Consider the following 16,859-nt stretch of genomic DNA (forward strand, 5'->3'; position numbering starts at 1 on the left):
TTACTAGTTTACTAACAACTTGTTATTAATAAGATGGTACAATAATAACATGTACAATGTATACAGTTACTGTGGCTCACATGAGCCAATCCATACAGTATTAGTATACTGTTTCTTATCATCCACCCCTCCTACTACAACTATTTTGTTATCAGCTACACTAACTACAGCTGGTCCATGTCTTGCTGATGGAATATGTCCTATGGCTTCCCAGCTGTGACTGACCTTGTTGAACATGTTAATGTCACTAGTGTAACCTCTTCTTGTCTTCTTCAGTCCACCTACTGTTAGTAGTTGTCTACCTTGTATGCTGACAGGAGCTGAACAGCACCATGGAGTATCTTGTTGTGAACTCCACTTCAACTGGTGACTGGACAGAGTGTCCAGTGGAGCAGTAAATACTGCTGGGGATATGCCATCTTGATTGACTCCTCCTAACAGGTAGAGGGTGTTGTCAACTATTACTGATTGTAGCCCCCAGTGTAGTAGTGGTAGATCGCTGGTAGTGTACCACCGTCCAGTGGTACTGTCAAGCAGTTCAGTAGTGGCTAATATCCTCCACCGGTCATCTTGACCTCCAGTTATTATAAGTGTTCCCTGATAACCAGCAGCTGTGGCAAGCCTTCTTGGTGTAATCATCCTGGTGTACTCCTTTAGGCGATCACCATCTAGTGAGAATATCTTGTTGGTCACCTGACGACTTCTATCCCTCCCTCCAGCAGTGATTAACTGGTTGTTGAGGGTGGTCATGGCAAAGAAGCCATAAGTAGTGTTGATAGGAGAAGGGCTCCATGAGTTGTTTACAGGATTGTACACATCTATCCTGTATGATGGTAAAATATTATCCCATCCTCCTCCAATGTAGACCTTCCCATCACATAACACACCAGTGTGGTACACACCCTCCACTGGTGGAGGGGCTCCATGTTGCCACTTGATGTTCACTGGTCCACTGAACAGGTCTGGTGTGGGGGACTGGACCAGTTGTTCCTAAACAACAACAATAAATTAGTAATAACAATGTTAACATGTTGTTTACACAACAAACACATTAGATGAATGGTCACTATAGTAACTGGTGATCACCAAACACATTTAGGGATTCACACATGTTATATACATACACTAATAACAAGAACTATTACTAATAGTGTTATTATAATATTATTGTGTTTATGTTACCATAAACAGTTCATGTAGTCATATACCCTGTAGAAATAAGGGACATGGTAGGGTATTCCATCATTCATCTTCACCCCACCATCAAGACACTGTTTATAGCTATAATGTATTGTATATGTACACATTGTACACGTGTAGGAAATGATCAGTTTATTTTGTTACTGTTGTCTAGGGATTAGCTGAAAATGGCTAAGGAACAGATAAGGAAGAACTGAAAGTGATGAAAACAACAATAGTAAGTTGAGTATACTGTTTTGTGGTATAAGACTATATGATAGTTCACTTGTAATGATGTAACTAAACCACCTAACATATCATGAGGTTTATAGTATACAATACTCCATGATAACTTGTTAGTGATAATTTCCAACTACAGTACTTTGATACCAAAAGAAGTGTCTATCTAACAGAGAGCTGATAATGTATAATGTTTTGGGGATAAAATTTCATTTAATAGTTGTAACATGGACATGAGTGGTCTGTCTGATATGTCTACCCAGGGCCCAAGGGTTGAGGGTACACATATCAGGTAGACCACTAGTACACATCTTACAACTATTATTTATCTTTGCTGATAGTACCAAGGTGTAGATTAATGGTAGTGTTATACTATGGCTTCCCTCTGTAATGTTTGTAACAAGAATCATCAGAGTGTTCCGTTGTAACTGGATTGATTGTAGAGGTCCTTCTCATGGTGACTTCCCTTGTTTCCCTACTATTATTTCTGTGATCCCTTAAAATTCCTAATTTTTCCTTAAACTTGTAGAGAACAGAATTTTGTAATAGGTTTAAGGCACCAGTCAGAGGGTACTAGATGTTTTAAGTTTAGGCAATGTTTGTCCACACAAATATGTTATATGAACACCCTCATTGCTTGTTGTACAAGTTAATGTACTGACTGTTCTATTAGAGTGTTTTGTCATTGTTGAATGATAATGTCCTTACTGACAGGATATGTGTAGTAGTTGTTTTGTTATTATGTGTGGTCAGTGTGTTTGGATAATATAGTTTAGTGTACTGACTGTTCTATTAGAGTGTTTTGTTGTTGTTGAATGATAATGTCCTTACTGACAGGATATGTGTAGTAGTTGTTTTGTTATTATGTGTGGTCAGTGTGTATGGATAATATAGTTTAGTGTACTGACTGTTCTATTAGAGTGTTTTGTTGTTGTTGAATGATAATGTCCTTACTGACAGGATATGTGTAGTAGTTGTTTTGTTATTATGTATGGTCAGTGTGTTTGGATAATATAGTTTAGTGTACTGACTGTTCTATTAAAGTGTTTTGTTGTTGTTGAATGATAATGTCCTTACTGACAGGATATGTGTAGTAGTTGTTTTGTTATTATGTGTGGTCAGTGTGTATGGATAATATAGTTTAGTGTACTGACTGTTCTATTAGAGTGTTTTGTCATTGTTGAATGATAATGTCCTTATTTCTCAGTGTGTTTTGGTCCTCTTGTAGGGTAAATACTTAGGTATTAATCCTTATTACATCAGGAGTAAAGTGATGTTTATTGTATAGCCGTAGGATAAAACTTTGAAAACTACAGCACTTTGTTTACAACCGTGCGCAATGGCCTATTAAGTTTTTTCTAATGTAGCATTTTGTGTTTTTGGAAAGTTATGATGTCCAGCACTATACCACACTATGTAATAACCCTAGCTAGCTTACTAGCTTGTTAATTGTAATTTTCCTTATACTTGTAAAATAGTAGAAGCACTCACCCTTGTTTGTTTATTCTGAGATACTGGGACGACACGTTGTTTAGACTGAGGATGAACAGGAGGTGGTAGACTGCTCCTCTGATCAGCCATCAATGTAGTATGCTACATGATTGTAGAATTACAATATGTAATATCATGGTAGAAGAAAATTAACCGTTTGGATTGATGTATGTATAATTATGTCAGGTGTAGGTGACTTCCTTTGTTTCCCTACTGTTTACTTAGTCTCGCGTGGCCAGACCGCTTTTTTTAAACCAGGCGCGCGCCTAGTTTACTGAAATTGTTTTCGTAAAAGTGTGTGTGTGTATCTATCTACCTATCTACCTATCTATGTTTGTCCGTACGCACCCACGAGAGCAAAATCGTTTAATAACGGTAAAAGCAGCTTTACCTAAGAAGTAAAAGTGAAATGAAGTCTGTATTAAACTTCACAGGTGAACTTTGCTCTGAGGTGGTTTCTTTTCGACGGACTGAAATACGGGTGTGGTGACTTTCCTCAGACTACCTTCCCCTTGAGGTTTTCAGGCATTTAGCAACTGAAAAACAACGGTGCAGGCCTCATACACTACCAGGAATAGCCTATCGCTTCGAGTTGAAAGGGGGCGTATCCCTTACGTACGCGACAAAAATGAAGAGTAGCTTTGAGGCTTTGTCGAGAGAATTTGTGGGAAAAAACACATTAGTCACACTATAAAACAGTTTAGAAGATAGTTCTGTGCGTAATATGTTGGTAAAAGCAATTTATTTAACAAACGCTTCCTTAGCAGTGCATAGCAACGTAATTGGACGAATTACGAATATTTCATGAATTACAAAATACGAGAATTAGCTAATAATATTATTGCACAACCCAAAACTACCCTATTGTAAAGTAGTAATACATAGTTGGTTAATTTATAGTAGCATGTACTATCTATAGCTAGTTAATTCCAGATGAGTTAGCTAGCTGCATGGCGCCTGGTTTTTAGAAGTAGCACAACATCAACTTGTTTCTTTTTCATTTGGTCGGGAAAAAAGGGTCTGGTCTGGTTCGAATACCGCTCAAAATCCCGGTTGTGGCTGGGATTAATTCTAAGCACGCTTACTACAATCAATGCAAACATTACAAAATCGTAGCTTACCTGTTCGTCACTGAATGATCGGAATCCTATCTTTTCAATTACCCAGTCAATGGCAGACTTAACGTCCATTCAAGGTTGCTTCGAGAATGCATTAAGACGCGTGCGTAGAATTAATCCCGGCCACAACTGGGATTTTGAGAACGAGTGCGGGTATTTGAACCGGACCAGACCCCTTCTTTTTCCCGACCAAATGAAAAAGAAAATAAAGCGGTCTGGCCACACGAGACTACTGTTTACTATGATCCATAATTGAACTTACACTGTACACACTGTTCTAAGCTTACCATTCCAGTAGTAGTGTTCTATAATGACTCAAATCATATGGTATGATAGTAACTGTATAGTAGGGAACGCAAAGGAGTAGGAGTGGTCCACAAAATGACATCTCCCAAAAATCAGCCTCAACTTCCCCTGACAACGATGAGGCAGTATTGGTTAGGTGACACTAAACCCAAACAAGCTTTCAGATTGACTTGAAACACTTGCTATGGAATTTACAAAAAAAATTATTTAATGGAATTTTCTACTGACTAACTGACTGACTGACTGATGCCTTCAGACAAGCGTAGCTTGATAACAGCTAAGGCTACGGGCTTGATTTTTTTCACTGTTCAACATTGCTTCGGCTTGAGAGGTGCCTTTTGGCATATCACAGTATGTACAATGCATTCTTCATGGACTTACTAGTGTCCTCCTTTGTGTCTCATTCATCTTTGCTGACAGGGAAATATGTCAATTTGACGGTAGCATGTGATGGCTTCCCTTCATAATGGAAATTGTCTGTATTTTTCATAGTGGCTATTTTGATTGCAGAGGTGCTTTTCGAACAGTTCTTGATTCGTACTGCTGTGTAACGGGTTGAACATAGCCATCACTTTTCAGACGATAATTGATGTAACTGTGGCGCATGGCACCATTTCTTTCTTTCAGTATGCATGGATTGCAGAGGTGCTTCTTTATTCGAAATGCTGTGTAATGCGGTGAACACAGCTGACAACGGATACTTCACTTTTCAGACAATAATTGATATAGCTGTGGCATGTGGTGCCATTCCAGATGCAGTATGCATGGGTTCACCAATCATAATAATTGTTTGCAAGAAAAATTAATAGACAAGTATATACACAAATAATTTGGAATTTTCAACTAGAGTAGGGACCATAGCACATTGCTAAAAAGTACTGAAACAAGTTGGAGTAGTCCATGATATTAAATCACAGTAAAACAATAAGAAGTATTATATCCCTACTGTGCATTTCTGTTATGGTATCTTGAGCACAGTAGGGATATAACACTTCTTATTGTTTTACTGTGTTTTAATATATGGACTACTCCAGCTTGTTTCAGTACTTTTTATCGATGTGCTATGGTCCTACTCTAGTTGAAAATCTTAATTTTTTGTGTACTTGTTTGTTGACTTTTTTATTATGACTGGTGAACCTACACATACCGCATCTGAAATGACACCACATGCCCCAGCTATATCAATTATCGTCTGAAAAGTGAGGTATCCATTACACTTCGTTGTCAGTTAAGTTCAACCCGTTACACAGCAGTACGAATCAAGAACTGTTCGAAAAGAACCTCTGCAATCCACGCACACCGAAAGAATTGGTGCTGCGCACCCCAGTTATATCAATTATTGTCTGAAAAGTGAAACATCCATTACGCTTTGTTGTCGGTTATGTTTAACCCGTTACACAGCAGTACGAATCAAAAACTGTTCGAAAAGCACCTCTGCAATCAAAACAGCCACTATGAAAAATATGGATCATTTCCGTTATGAAGAGAAACCATCACATACTACCGCCAAATCGACACTTTTCGCTGTCAGCAAAAATGAATGGGACACAAAGGAGGACACTGGTAAGTCCATGAAGAATGCATTGTACGTACTGCAGTATGCCAAAAGGCACCTCTTGGGTTGAAGCGACATCAAACAGTGAAAAAAATCTAGCCCGTAACCTTAGCCGTTATCATGTTATGCTTGTCTGAAGGCTTCAGGTAGTCAGTCAGTAGAAAATTCTTTTTAAACTTCCATAGCTACTTGTTGAAAGCATTTTAGGTTGATCTGAAAGCTTGTTTGGGCTTAGTTTTACCTAACCAATATTGCCTCATCATTGTCGGGAAAAATTGAAACTGGTTTTTGAGTAATGCTATTTCGTGGGCCCTACTTTACACTACTATCATACTGTGTGATACAAAGTTTTGTGGAATATCACACCTTCATTTTACTCCTATGTAACTCTGAAGTTTCAACCCAGTTTTTAACATCACTTGGCCCATGAACAAGCCACTTCAGTTCTAACCATTTCTCATCTTGTTGAACAATTTAACGCTTTCCTTTTTACTGATAATTATATGGACAGTAGTGGAAACACACACCTGTGGATTACAACGTTGGCCAACAACCACATCAATTCTGATTGCAAAAATTCCAAGCGTATTATTGTAGAGTAACGCCATAGATATTATAGTACAGTGGAACCTGTCTATATTGGTCACCTTGGGACCAGATATATCTGGCCTTTATATAGAGGTGGCTGTTATAGAGAAAAACTGCATAAGGTGGTCCTCAGCATTTTAGTGGCTATGACCATTATAAATGAGTGATTATTATTAAGAGGCTTGTGCCAACCGCAATGCAGTAATATTTTAGTACAGAAAAGGCAAGGTGAGCTTGTTATGAATGTTGGTTATAGCTATTAAATATGTTTAAGCAATGAAGCCCAATAGATTATATAGCATTCATTTGAAAGGCAGGAAGTGTGATAATTGTGCATTAATTGAAATGGTGCTGTGGTGTCAGGCAATTTGCTTAACATGCCACCATAAAAGGTAGCGACCGCTATAAGAAGGAGAAAGTTATGTATACAATGATTCATAGGCGAATTCTTGGTTGGCTGTTATACGCATGAGACAGGTGACCGCTTAATGCAGACCACAATGCATACATTTGTATGGGAAAATATTTGGGACCGTGACCATGGCCGTCATGCAAAGGTGACCGCTTAATCCAAGTGACCGTAACGCAGGTTCCACTGTACCACCCAGGATTGGAAACGATCACGCAATCACGTATAATCCAATAGAATTCCGTGCAAGCAGTCAGTATTGAAAAGAATGTGTTGATTAGTCACCTTGAAAGTGCACGTTTCTTTCTTTCAGCCTGGGTGAAGTAATGGCAATTACAGGTATGAAAAATGCCTTTTCTGATATCGGTTTGTTTGTGTATAACGCGTGAGAGAAGTTTACTGCATTAATGTGGCCCTACTGAGACCAAAACTCTCATTTTAAGTTGTAGTGATTGTGTTTAAGACATTTGTGGGCATACAAAAGGCGAATGAGTACAATCAGAGGAAAACAGTGGTCACCTAAGCATGTCATTAGCGTGAACCAAAGAACTAGCTGTAATGTGCGTGGTGGCTTTCCCCTTGTGATAATTGTTAAACAGTAGAGGTGAAATTGAATTGCACAGGGTATTGGTTGTGGGCATTTACATGATTTTAATAATTTAAATCTTTGTTTAGTAGGGCTGAAACGGATAGTAAATTTCAATACCCGGATATCCTGGACAAATCTTCTCCGGATATCCTACGGATAATTGATTGCATAATCAAAAGATAAAGAAAAGTTTGTCCATCACACATACTGAATGTTACACACTATAAAAATAGATATTTGTTACACGTGGTTTTTGTAAGATACATTATTTTAAAGGTTGTAAGTTTTTGTTTTAAAAAATTAACATGTCAGTGTTCTCCGACTTCAGACTACTCCTTAGATTACTAACAACCAAACCTGCAGTGGAAAAGATCCGCTCTGACGGAACCGAAGTTGCAGGCACACATAACAGCTGATGAGCTACTTTTGATATAACAGGAAACCGTTCTTGGTTTGATTTCCACCACAATAATGCACATTCGTCATGGTGTAGCTGTGGTTCTCTTTTAAATCGGTCAAATTCAGCCTTTCCAGACTTGTCTTCCTCTGTAGACTGTGATGAACTGGCAGTAGTTCCCAGTAAAAATGACATGGCTGTTTCTTTCTTCTTCTTTGCATTAGGTTCTCCAGATTCTTCTCTACTAGTACTTGTAGTCGGCTCAGCTTCCAAACTCTCTTCAATCATAGTTATCTTCTCTAACAAAACTTTCTGAACTTCTTTCCTGTATTCATCCTTCAAAAAAGTCCAAATCTTTGTATCGTGGATCAACTGCAGATGCAAGAATCGCTACATTTTCTGGATCAAAAGCAAAGCGATCTACTAGCTGGGATGTTACAGTTCCTTTAAACTTTTGTATGGTTGGCAAATCAGCGGTGTCAGCCTTTAGATGACAGTTGATCAGCCCATGGATAACAGGATATATCAATGATGATGATACATTTCGTTCTAAAGACAAGGCTTTTGTAGCTACATGTAAAGCCTTAAGTACTACCAGTAACTGTGAAAGGAGGTCCCACTGGTCAGCATTTAAATCCAAATACCTTTTATCAACTGGTGTAACTTTCTCATCATGAATGACTGCATATACAGCCAATCGTTGTTCAGCAAGTCGCTCGTACATAAAGTAAGTAGAGTTCCACCTTGTCGAGACTTCTTGTAGGAGACTATGTTGAGGAAGATTTAGTGCTGCCTGTCGTTCATGTAAGGCTGTCATTGCCACAACACTGTGCTTAAAGTGGGAGACTATCTTTTTACAAACTCCTGTTAGTCTACTAATGGTGTGAATCTCTAACCCAGCATTGACCGCCAGCTGAAGTGTGTGCCCGAAACAAGGTAAGTCGCCCCAATCTTCAAGCAAATCAGACGTAAGCACCATATTTGATGCATTGTCATGGACCACAGCAACTACCTTATTATCAATATTCCAATCCTTTGCTATTTCCCTTAGAGTTTCAGCAATATGAACACCTGTGTGACGCTCCATCATTTCTCGAGTTACCAATACTTTGCTGTCAAGCACCCAGTCTTTAGTAATGAAGTGAATGGTGACTGTGATGTAGGCTTGTACTGTTCTACTTGTCCAGATATCTGTTGTAAGTGATACACTAAGAGTACTCTCGAGACTGCTTAACAGTTCCTCCTTGATGGTATGATATTTCTTACAAATAATTGAAGTAATGTGTGTGTGTGATGGTACTACGTATGCTGGTTCTATGTAGTTCATCAGTTGCTTGAAACCAGTACCTTCGACCACTCTCAAAGGTCGCAAATCAAGTGCAACAAAGTTAGCAATCCTTTCAGTTATAGCTGCTGCTTTTTGTGAGCTACAAACTCGTAAACTACTATGATTTAGAACACTTTGTTTTGGTTGCTGCTTTTTCTTATCAGCCTCACTGTTCATCAATCGCTGATATTCCTGCGGGTGCTTCGCCTGAAGGTGACTCTTTAAATTACTCGTGCCTCCACCGTCAGAAAGTTTTAGATCACATAATTTACACGGTATCTTTCTTTTCAAATTTCTGTCATCACCGCCTGCCTCTTCATTTTCCTTCGGCTCATCAAAGTACTCCCAAACACCACTCTTTCTTTTACGCGTAGACGCCATTTACATTTCTGTGACAATCCTGTGACAATCTATTGCACATGCGTATTACGTAATATCCGTTTTAATCTATTTTGTTAATCCGGATGGCAATTACTATCCGGATAACCGGATAACTAGGATATTCGTTTCAGCCCTATTGTTTAGCTAAGTTACCCAAAGAGAAAGTTCAATTTTTGATGGAACTGCATTAGCTATAAATTATATATATATAGTTGAAACTATAGTTGTTACATGGTTTTCCTTTGATTAGTTTAGTATGAGTGGAAGAGGGCATACACGCCTCCGTCTTTGCTCTAAGAAGAATTATGAATTGAAGAAATATGCACAGAAGAAGGCATTAGTAGTCCAAATACCAACAAAGGACATTGAATTACCTTCATGTAAAATCTCTGTTCCCTTGACAGTTAGCAAGGATGCACCATCTGATACAATTGGGACTTTACATTGCCAGTTGAGAAATCTCAACCTTGGAGAGATAAATAAACATTTGATGGAGTATGAAGCATCCCTTGATGAAGATTATTCTCCAACTATAGCCAAGTCAATGATGGTATTTATGGTGAGGGGCTTGATCAGTAAACTGAACTTTCCCTATGCACAATATGCGTGCGCTGATCTTTCTGGTGACCTGTTAATTGATCCTGTATGGGAAGCAATATCAAGGCTGGAAAGACAAGGTATAGAGTGATGGCTTTAATTTGTGATGGTGCTTCTACAAATCATTGACTGTGGAAATTGCTTAATGAAGGAATGTCTGAAATTGTTTACAAAGTTGACAATGTGTTTGGTTGTGATGCCCCGCGCAGTTTGTACTTCATTGCTGATCCTCCACACCTCATCAAGACGATAAGGAACTGCTGGTGGAGCAGCAAGTGGGAATTAATGGTAAGATAATAATAATACACTGTACAGTCGCTCACTGTTTATTTCTCTGCAGTGCAATGGCAAACGTATTTTATGGAGACATCTCTCGGATATTTATTTGGCTGATACCAAGAGGCCAGTAAACCTGAAACTGCTGCCCAAGGTCAAATATGAACACATCCACTTAACAAATTTCTCCAAAATGTGAGTAGACCTTGCAGCACAGGTTAGAATAATTTAATGTCCATGGTAATGTCTGGGTGTTTACAGTGTAACTTCTCTTTTTCTGTAGATGTTGAGTGAATCAGTAGTAGGTGCCTTACGGAAGGGAAGTACAGAGGATACCGTGGAGAATATTCGTTTTGTAGAAATGATGGATCGTTTTTTCGATAGTTGAATGTTAATAATTTCTCGACTTCAAAGGAGAAGATAAAACCATTTCAATCACCATACACTTCTGCAAAACATTTTCATCTAACAGTATGCAATACAGTTTTTGTTTACATATTTAATTTACATTAAATTTTATAGTGGCTTCAGAAAGAATTTAGACCTTACCTTAGGGAGTGGGAGAGCAATGTACGCTCTATGGACATTCCTATCAAAGAGCAGAATAAGAAAATACTGAGCCAGGAAACTCGCTATGGTATTGATGTTACAGGTTGGTGTTTTACCTAAAATATTACCAAAATTAAGTATCAAACAGTACAGTAGTACTGTTTAAGTAGGAATGCCCCGAAATGATGCACACCGCCAAAAATATCACCTTTTAAAAACTAGCTTAGAGACTTCTTATGCCACGAAAATCACCTTTACAGAATAATATTAGTCCATCTAGCATCAAATGTAGTGTTAAAAACAAGAAAACGCTTACTGGCAGCTGGATATAGAATTTTTAAAAATCACCAAAACTTGAAATTTCGTCTCACTGCCTCACTCACTCACTCACTGACCACAGTCGCAAGCCTAGAGCCCAAACGAAGCAGCGTACAGTCATCATTTTACGCCACAACAAATTCACCGATGGGATGTGCCTTTTGGGGTTCCGACGAGGGTACGCCCTGTGCGCCTTGTCTTTTCTTTTATCTTCAGTCAGGCTGCTTGTCTTCTTTTCCAACGAAACCATATCAATGCATTAATTTTCCATATCAACACTTTCTTTAAGCAGCATAATAGACACCACACTTACTTAAGGGCACTTAGACTACACTACTGTACGGAGGTACCGGTGCTCCACGATAGGTCACAACATCACGCCTATTCTTTATTCTATTTGACATATTTGAAGTGTGTTATATAATGTTGAGGTGTGCTTGCCCAACACCTCTGCTCATTTTGACAGTCTGGCTAGATGGGAACTTCACCCTCTATCTGATTGTAGTTGTATTGACATTGCAGCAGGCCAGTTTGTGGCCTTCGCCATCATCAAGTTACACTTGTCTAAAGGCATCGGTCAGTCAGTCAGGCAAGTCAGTCAGTAGGTAAGCAGAAAATTTCACAAAATAAAAATTTTGTAGCAAAATTTTTGGAAGTATTTTGGGTCACATTAAAATAAGGTATGTTGGGCTTAGTTATACCTAACCAATACTGCCAAGGTGCCATGAAGGTATTGTGAGGCTGGTGATATTTTTGGCAAGAAGTACCCAAAGCTTCATGATCCCTAATATACAGTACTATCACACTGTATGATAGCTACCTGTTTATTTGATAAACTAGTGGAATACTTAAAATGTAGCTTTTGGCACACGTCTCTGTTTTTACTAAAACAGGTTACTACATCACTGGATCTGACTTGCTTGGTCAGTGGGTCATCCAGCTCATCAAAATACTGACCCAGTTTCAACCCTGTTATAGTAGTAGACTGGAAATACATGTCATATACTATGATGTATTTTATGATTTGTGTATTACAGTACATGTAGTAAAGGGGGCCAGGTGGGGCCAGGTACCAGTTCTAGTGTTATTGTTATAAGAACAATGGTATAGCAGTAGCTTCATGTAATGGTTTATACTGTGCTTAAAAAACAACAACATTTCTTATATCATTAACCTGTGTCTACTGACCTTCAAACGTTGATTCTCTGCCCTCAGTTGTGCATTCTCCTCTTTGTAGCCATTATTCTCCACCTTGAGGCCATTATTCTCCACCTTGAGACCATCAACTTCCACCTTGAGGCCATTATTCTCCACCTTGAGGCCATCATTTTCAGTCTTGAGAACACCGTTCTCTCCCCTCAGCTCCTCATTACTTATTGTCATCTCCTCCAGTTGGGTGGTCAGTGAAGTCACCTGTACAGTAACAATGTTCAAATGATTCTCCTGTTGATAGTACACATCAGATAAGGTAATGTCTTAAAATTTCATAGTTGTGCTTAATACAAGTATTTCAAAAAAATTGGAATTTTCAACTAGAGTAGGCACCAAAGCACATCGATAAAGAGTACTGAAACAAGCTGGAGTAGTGCACGATGTTAAATCACAGTAAAACAATAATAAGTGTTATATCCCTACTGTTCTCCAAGGTACCATAACAGTAGGGATATAACACTTCTTATTGTTTTACTGTGATTTAATATCGTGCACTACTCCAGCTTGTTTCAGTAATTTTTATCGATGTGCTATGGTCCCTACTCTTAATTATAAATTCTTTGAAATACTTGTTTGTTAACTTTTTTTTGTAAATAATATTACTAAGATTGGTGACGCATACTGCATTTGAAATGGCACCACGTGCCCCAGCTATATCGTCTGAAAAGTGAAGGATCCATTATGCTTTGTTGTCAGCTATGTTCAACCCGTTACACAGCAGTATCAATCAAGGGCTGCTCAAAAAGCATCTCTGCAACCCATGCATACCGAAAGGGTTGGTGCCGCGTGCCCAGTTATATAAATTATCTGAAAAGTGAAATATCCATTACACTTCATTGTCAGCTATGTTCAACCCATTACACAGCAGTACGAATCAAAAACTGTTTTTAAAACACCTCTGCAATTGAAGTAGCCACTATGAAAAATACGGACGATTTTTGCAACGAAGGGAAGCTGGCCATCACGTGCTACCACCAAATCGACACTTTTCGCTGTCAGCAAAGATGAATGGGACATAAAGGAGGACACTGGTAAGTCCATGAAGAATGCATTGTGTGTACTGTAGTATGCCAAAAAGCACCTCTCAGGCTGAAGCGATGTCTAACAATGAAAAAATCAAGCCCGTAGCCTTAGCCATTATCAAGTTACGCTTGTCTGAAGGCATCAGGCAGTCAGTCAGTCAGGCAGTCAGTAGAAAATTTTGTTGAATAAAAAATTCTTAAAATTCCGTAGCAACTTGTTGAAAGCGTTTCAGGTCGATCTGAAAGCTTGCTTGGGCTTAGTTTTACCTAACCAATACTGCCTCATTGTCGTCTGGGCTATTTTTTGAGTGATGTTATTTTGTAGGCCACGTCTACTCCTTTGTGGTCCGATATAGAAATGGTGGACCCAGAATGGGACTTATTTTTGATTTGGAATTTCTTTGGGTAGAGCACCTCGTCTGATTTCAAATTTGAGTCAGCCATCGTTAAGACACATGCCTTCAAAGATTTGTGTTATTTTCTTCTTAATCTTCTTCATTCACACACTCTAGATTATCTGAACAACTCACACGTACTAATTTTGTTGCTGTACTCTCATCAGCCGGTACATGAAGTAACTAATGTAGTGTAAAGCTTTTGTAGTTAGGAAGAATGGTCATGAGGTTATGTAAAAGCCAACCAGTAGTAACAGACATAATCTAGTTTCATAAATAAATCAATACTATTTTTGTTACTCCTACCATACACACTACTAAGCTGAAAATTGTAATGTAAGTAGACTAATCATCCAGTAGAGAGTGCAGCTATGTGACAAGTCTCCCTGTAAAGAATTCAGCTGATACAAGTTTCCCTGTAGGGGATTTCATCTACATTACTAGTCACTCAGTAGGGAGTGTAGCTACATCAAGTCACCCTGTAGAGAGCTTATCTGTATTACAAGTCATTTAGTAGAGACTCCAAGCTCGAGAGTTTAGCTGTGTATCAAGTCACCCTTCATTACAAGTCACCCTTCATTACAAGTCACCCTTCATTACAAGTCACCCTGTAGACTGTTGAGCTACATTAGAAGTCACCCTGTAGAGAGTTTGGTTACATTACAAATCACCCTGTACAGAGTTCAGCTACATTACAAGTCACCCTGTACAGAGTTCAGCTATGTTAAAAGTTACCCTGTAGAGAGTAGAGCTGAAACAGATATCCTAGCTATCCGGATATCTGAATAGTATTTGGCATCCGGATAGACTGAAAAAATAATGGATATTATGTAATGCGCAATAAATTGTCACAGAATTGTCACAGAAACGCAGAATGGCCAATACTCACAAGTGAAGAAGTGGTGTTTGGGAATACTTTGATGAGCCTATAAACTGTGAGGAGGGAGACAGTGATGAAAGGGCTTCGAAGAAAAAGATACCCTACAAGTTATGTGATATACAACGAGGAGAAACGAGTAATTTAAAGAGTCATCTACAGGCAAAGCATCCACTAGAATACGAGTGATTAGTGAACAGTGAGGGTGATAAGAAGAAACAACAACCAAAACAAAGTGTTCTGGATCATGGCACCTTACAAACTTGTAGTACGCAACTGGCAGCTGCTATAACTGAGAGAGTTACCACTTTTGTTGTGCTTGATTTGCGGCCTTTAAGAGTGGTCGAAGGTGCTGGGTTCAAGCAACTAATGAACTACATTGAGCCTGTATATGTAGTGCCATCACGCACACATATTACATCTATTTGTTGTAAAATGTTTCATGCCATTAAGGAAGAGCTATCCAGCGGTCTTGAAAGTACTCCTAGTGTAACATTGACAACTGATATCTGGACAAGTACAGTAGAACAGTTCAACTTTACAACACAGTTACTGTCCACTTTCTTACTGAAAACTGAATGCTAGACAGTAAAGTGCTGGTAACTTGTGAAATTACAGAACAACACACTGGTGTTCACATTGTTCAAAGTTTGAGAGAAATAGCAAAGGATTGGAATATCGACAATAAGGTGGTTGCTGTGGTGCATGACAATGCATCCAACATGGTGCTTGATTTGGTTGAAGATTGGGGCAGTTTACCTTGTTTTGGACACACACTTCAGCTTGCAGTCAATGCTGGGTTAGAGATACACAGCATTAGTAGGTTAACTGAAGTTTGTAAAAAAATTGTTGCACACTTCAAGCACAGTGTTGTGGCAATGACACCACTACATGAACAACAGGGAGCACTGAACCTTCCTCAGTACATTCTCCTACAAGAAGTCTCTACCTACTTTATGTATGAGCGACTAGCTGAACAACGATGGACTGTGTATGGAGTAATTCATGATGATAAAGTAACACCACCTGATAAAAGATACTTGGATCTAACATCTGACCAATGGGACCTGCTTTCACAATTACTGGTAGTACTTAAGGCTCTACAGGTAGCTACAAAGCTTTGTCTTTAGAGCAAAATGTATCATCATCGTTGATCTATCCAGTTATTCATGGACTGATAAACTGTCACCTGAAGGCTGATACCACTGATCTGCCAACCATTAAAAGATTTAAAGAAACTGTGATATCACAACTAGAAAATTGCTTTTCTTTGATCCTGAAAACATAGCAATTCTTGCAGCTGCAGTTGATCCAAGATACAAAGATTTGGACTTTTTGAAGAGTGAAGAGAGGGAAGAAGTTAAGAAAGTTTTATTGGAAAAGATAGCAATGATTGAAGAGAGTTGTGAAGCTGAGATGACTACAAGGTATATTAGAGAAGAAACAGAAGAGCCAAATGCAAAAAGAAGAAAGACGAGAAGGAAACAGCTATTGTAATTTTTATTGGGAACTACTACTAACTCTACACGCTCTACAGATGAAGACGTTCAAGTTAGGAAAGGCTGAACTTGAATGACTTAAAAGAGAACTACAGCTACACCATGATGAATGTACATTATTATGGTGGAGATTGAACCAAGAGCGGTTTCCTGTAATAGCAGAAGTAGCCCGTAAACTGCTGTGTGTACCTGCAACTTCGATTCCATCAGAAAGAATCTTTTCCACTGCTGGTTTGATTGTTAGTAACCTTAGGAGCTGTCTGAAACCAGAAATCACTGACATGTTAATTTTTTTAAAACAAAACTTGAAGTCATGTTCATTATAAACTGTAACAAGTGTGTGATATAAGTTGATTGACAAGTTTGTTTTGAAATAAAAAACAAGTTTCTTTTAATAAAGATTTTTGATTATGCAATCAATTGTCCGTAAGATATCCAGATAAAATCTGTTCAGGATATCCGAATATCTAAAATTACTATCCATTTCAGCTCTAGTAGAGAGTTCAGCTATGATCACCCTGTGGAGGCTATCAT

The 16,859-nt window shown here is 38.6% G+C and overlaps 1 protein-coding gene and 1 long non-coding RNA gene across 4 annotated transcripts in view; one reads left to right on the forward strand and one right to left on the reverse strand.

Annotated features, from left to right (window-relative positions):
* The window catches only part of LOC136238843 (probable serine/threonine-protein kinase DDB_G0271402), a 24,426-nt gene continuing 7,567 nt past the window's right edge, over positions 1-16,859 (reverse strand). Inside the window, exons 3-5 of one of the 2 annotated variants that reach the window (XM_066029468.1) lie at positions 12,509-12,733; positions 2,911-3,012; positions 1-990 (exon numbers count right to left, since the gene is read on the reverse strand). In XM_066029468.1, the coding sequence (XP_065885540.1) occupies positions 67-990; positions 2,911-3,012; positions 12,509-12,733 (1,251 nt within the window). In that variant the 3' untranslated portion in view covers positions 1-66. The remainder of the gene's footprint in view (positions 991-2,910; positions 3,013-12,508; positions 12,734-16,859) is intronic. The other variant, XM_066029469.1, reaches the window with a different exon arrangement.
* On the forward strand, positions 9,837-10,893 carry LOC136238844 (uncharacterized). 2 transcript variants are annotated; one of them, XR_010693217.1, is made up of 3 exons: positions 9,837-10,465; positions 10,518-10,670; positions 10,737-10,893. It is a non-coding gene; the product is annotated as an uncharacterized lncRNA (long non-coding RNA). The 2 variants fall into 2 exon arrangements; XR_010693218.1 differs by having other exon boundaries at positions 10,518-10,648.

Source organism: Dysidea avara, chromosome 11, assembly GCF_963678975.1.
Source record: "Dysidea avara chromosome 11, odDysAvar1.4, whole genome shotgun sequence".
In the NCBI taxonomy this organism is placed as follows: domain Eukaryota; kingdom Metazoa; phylum Porifera; class Demospongiae; order Dictyoceratida; family Dysideidae; genus Dysidea; species Dysidea avara.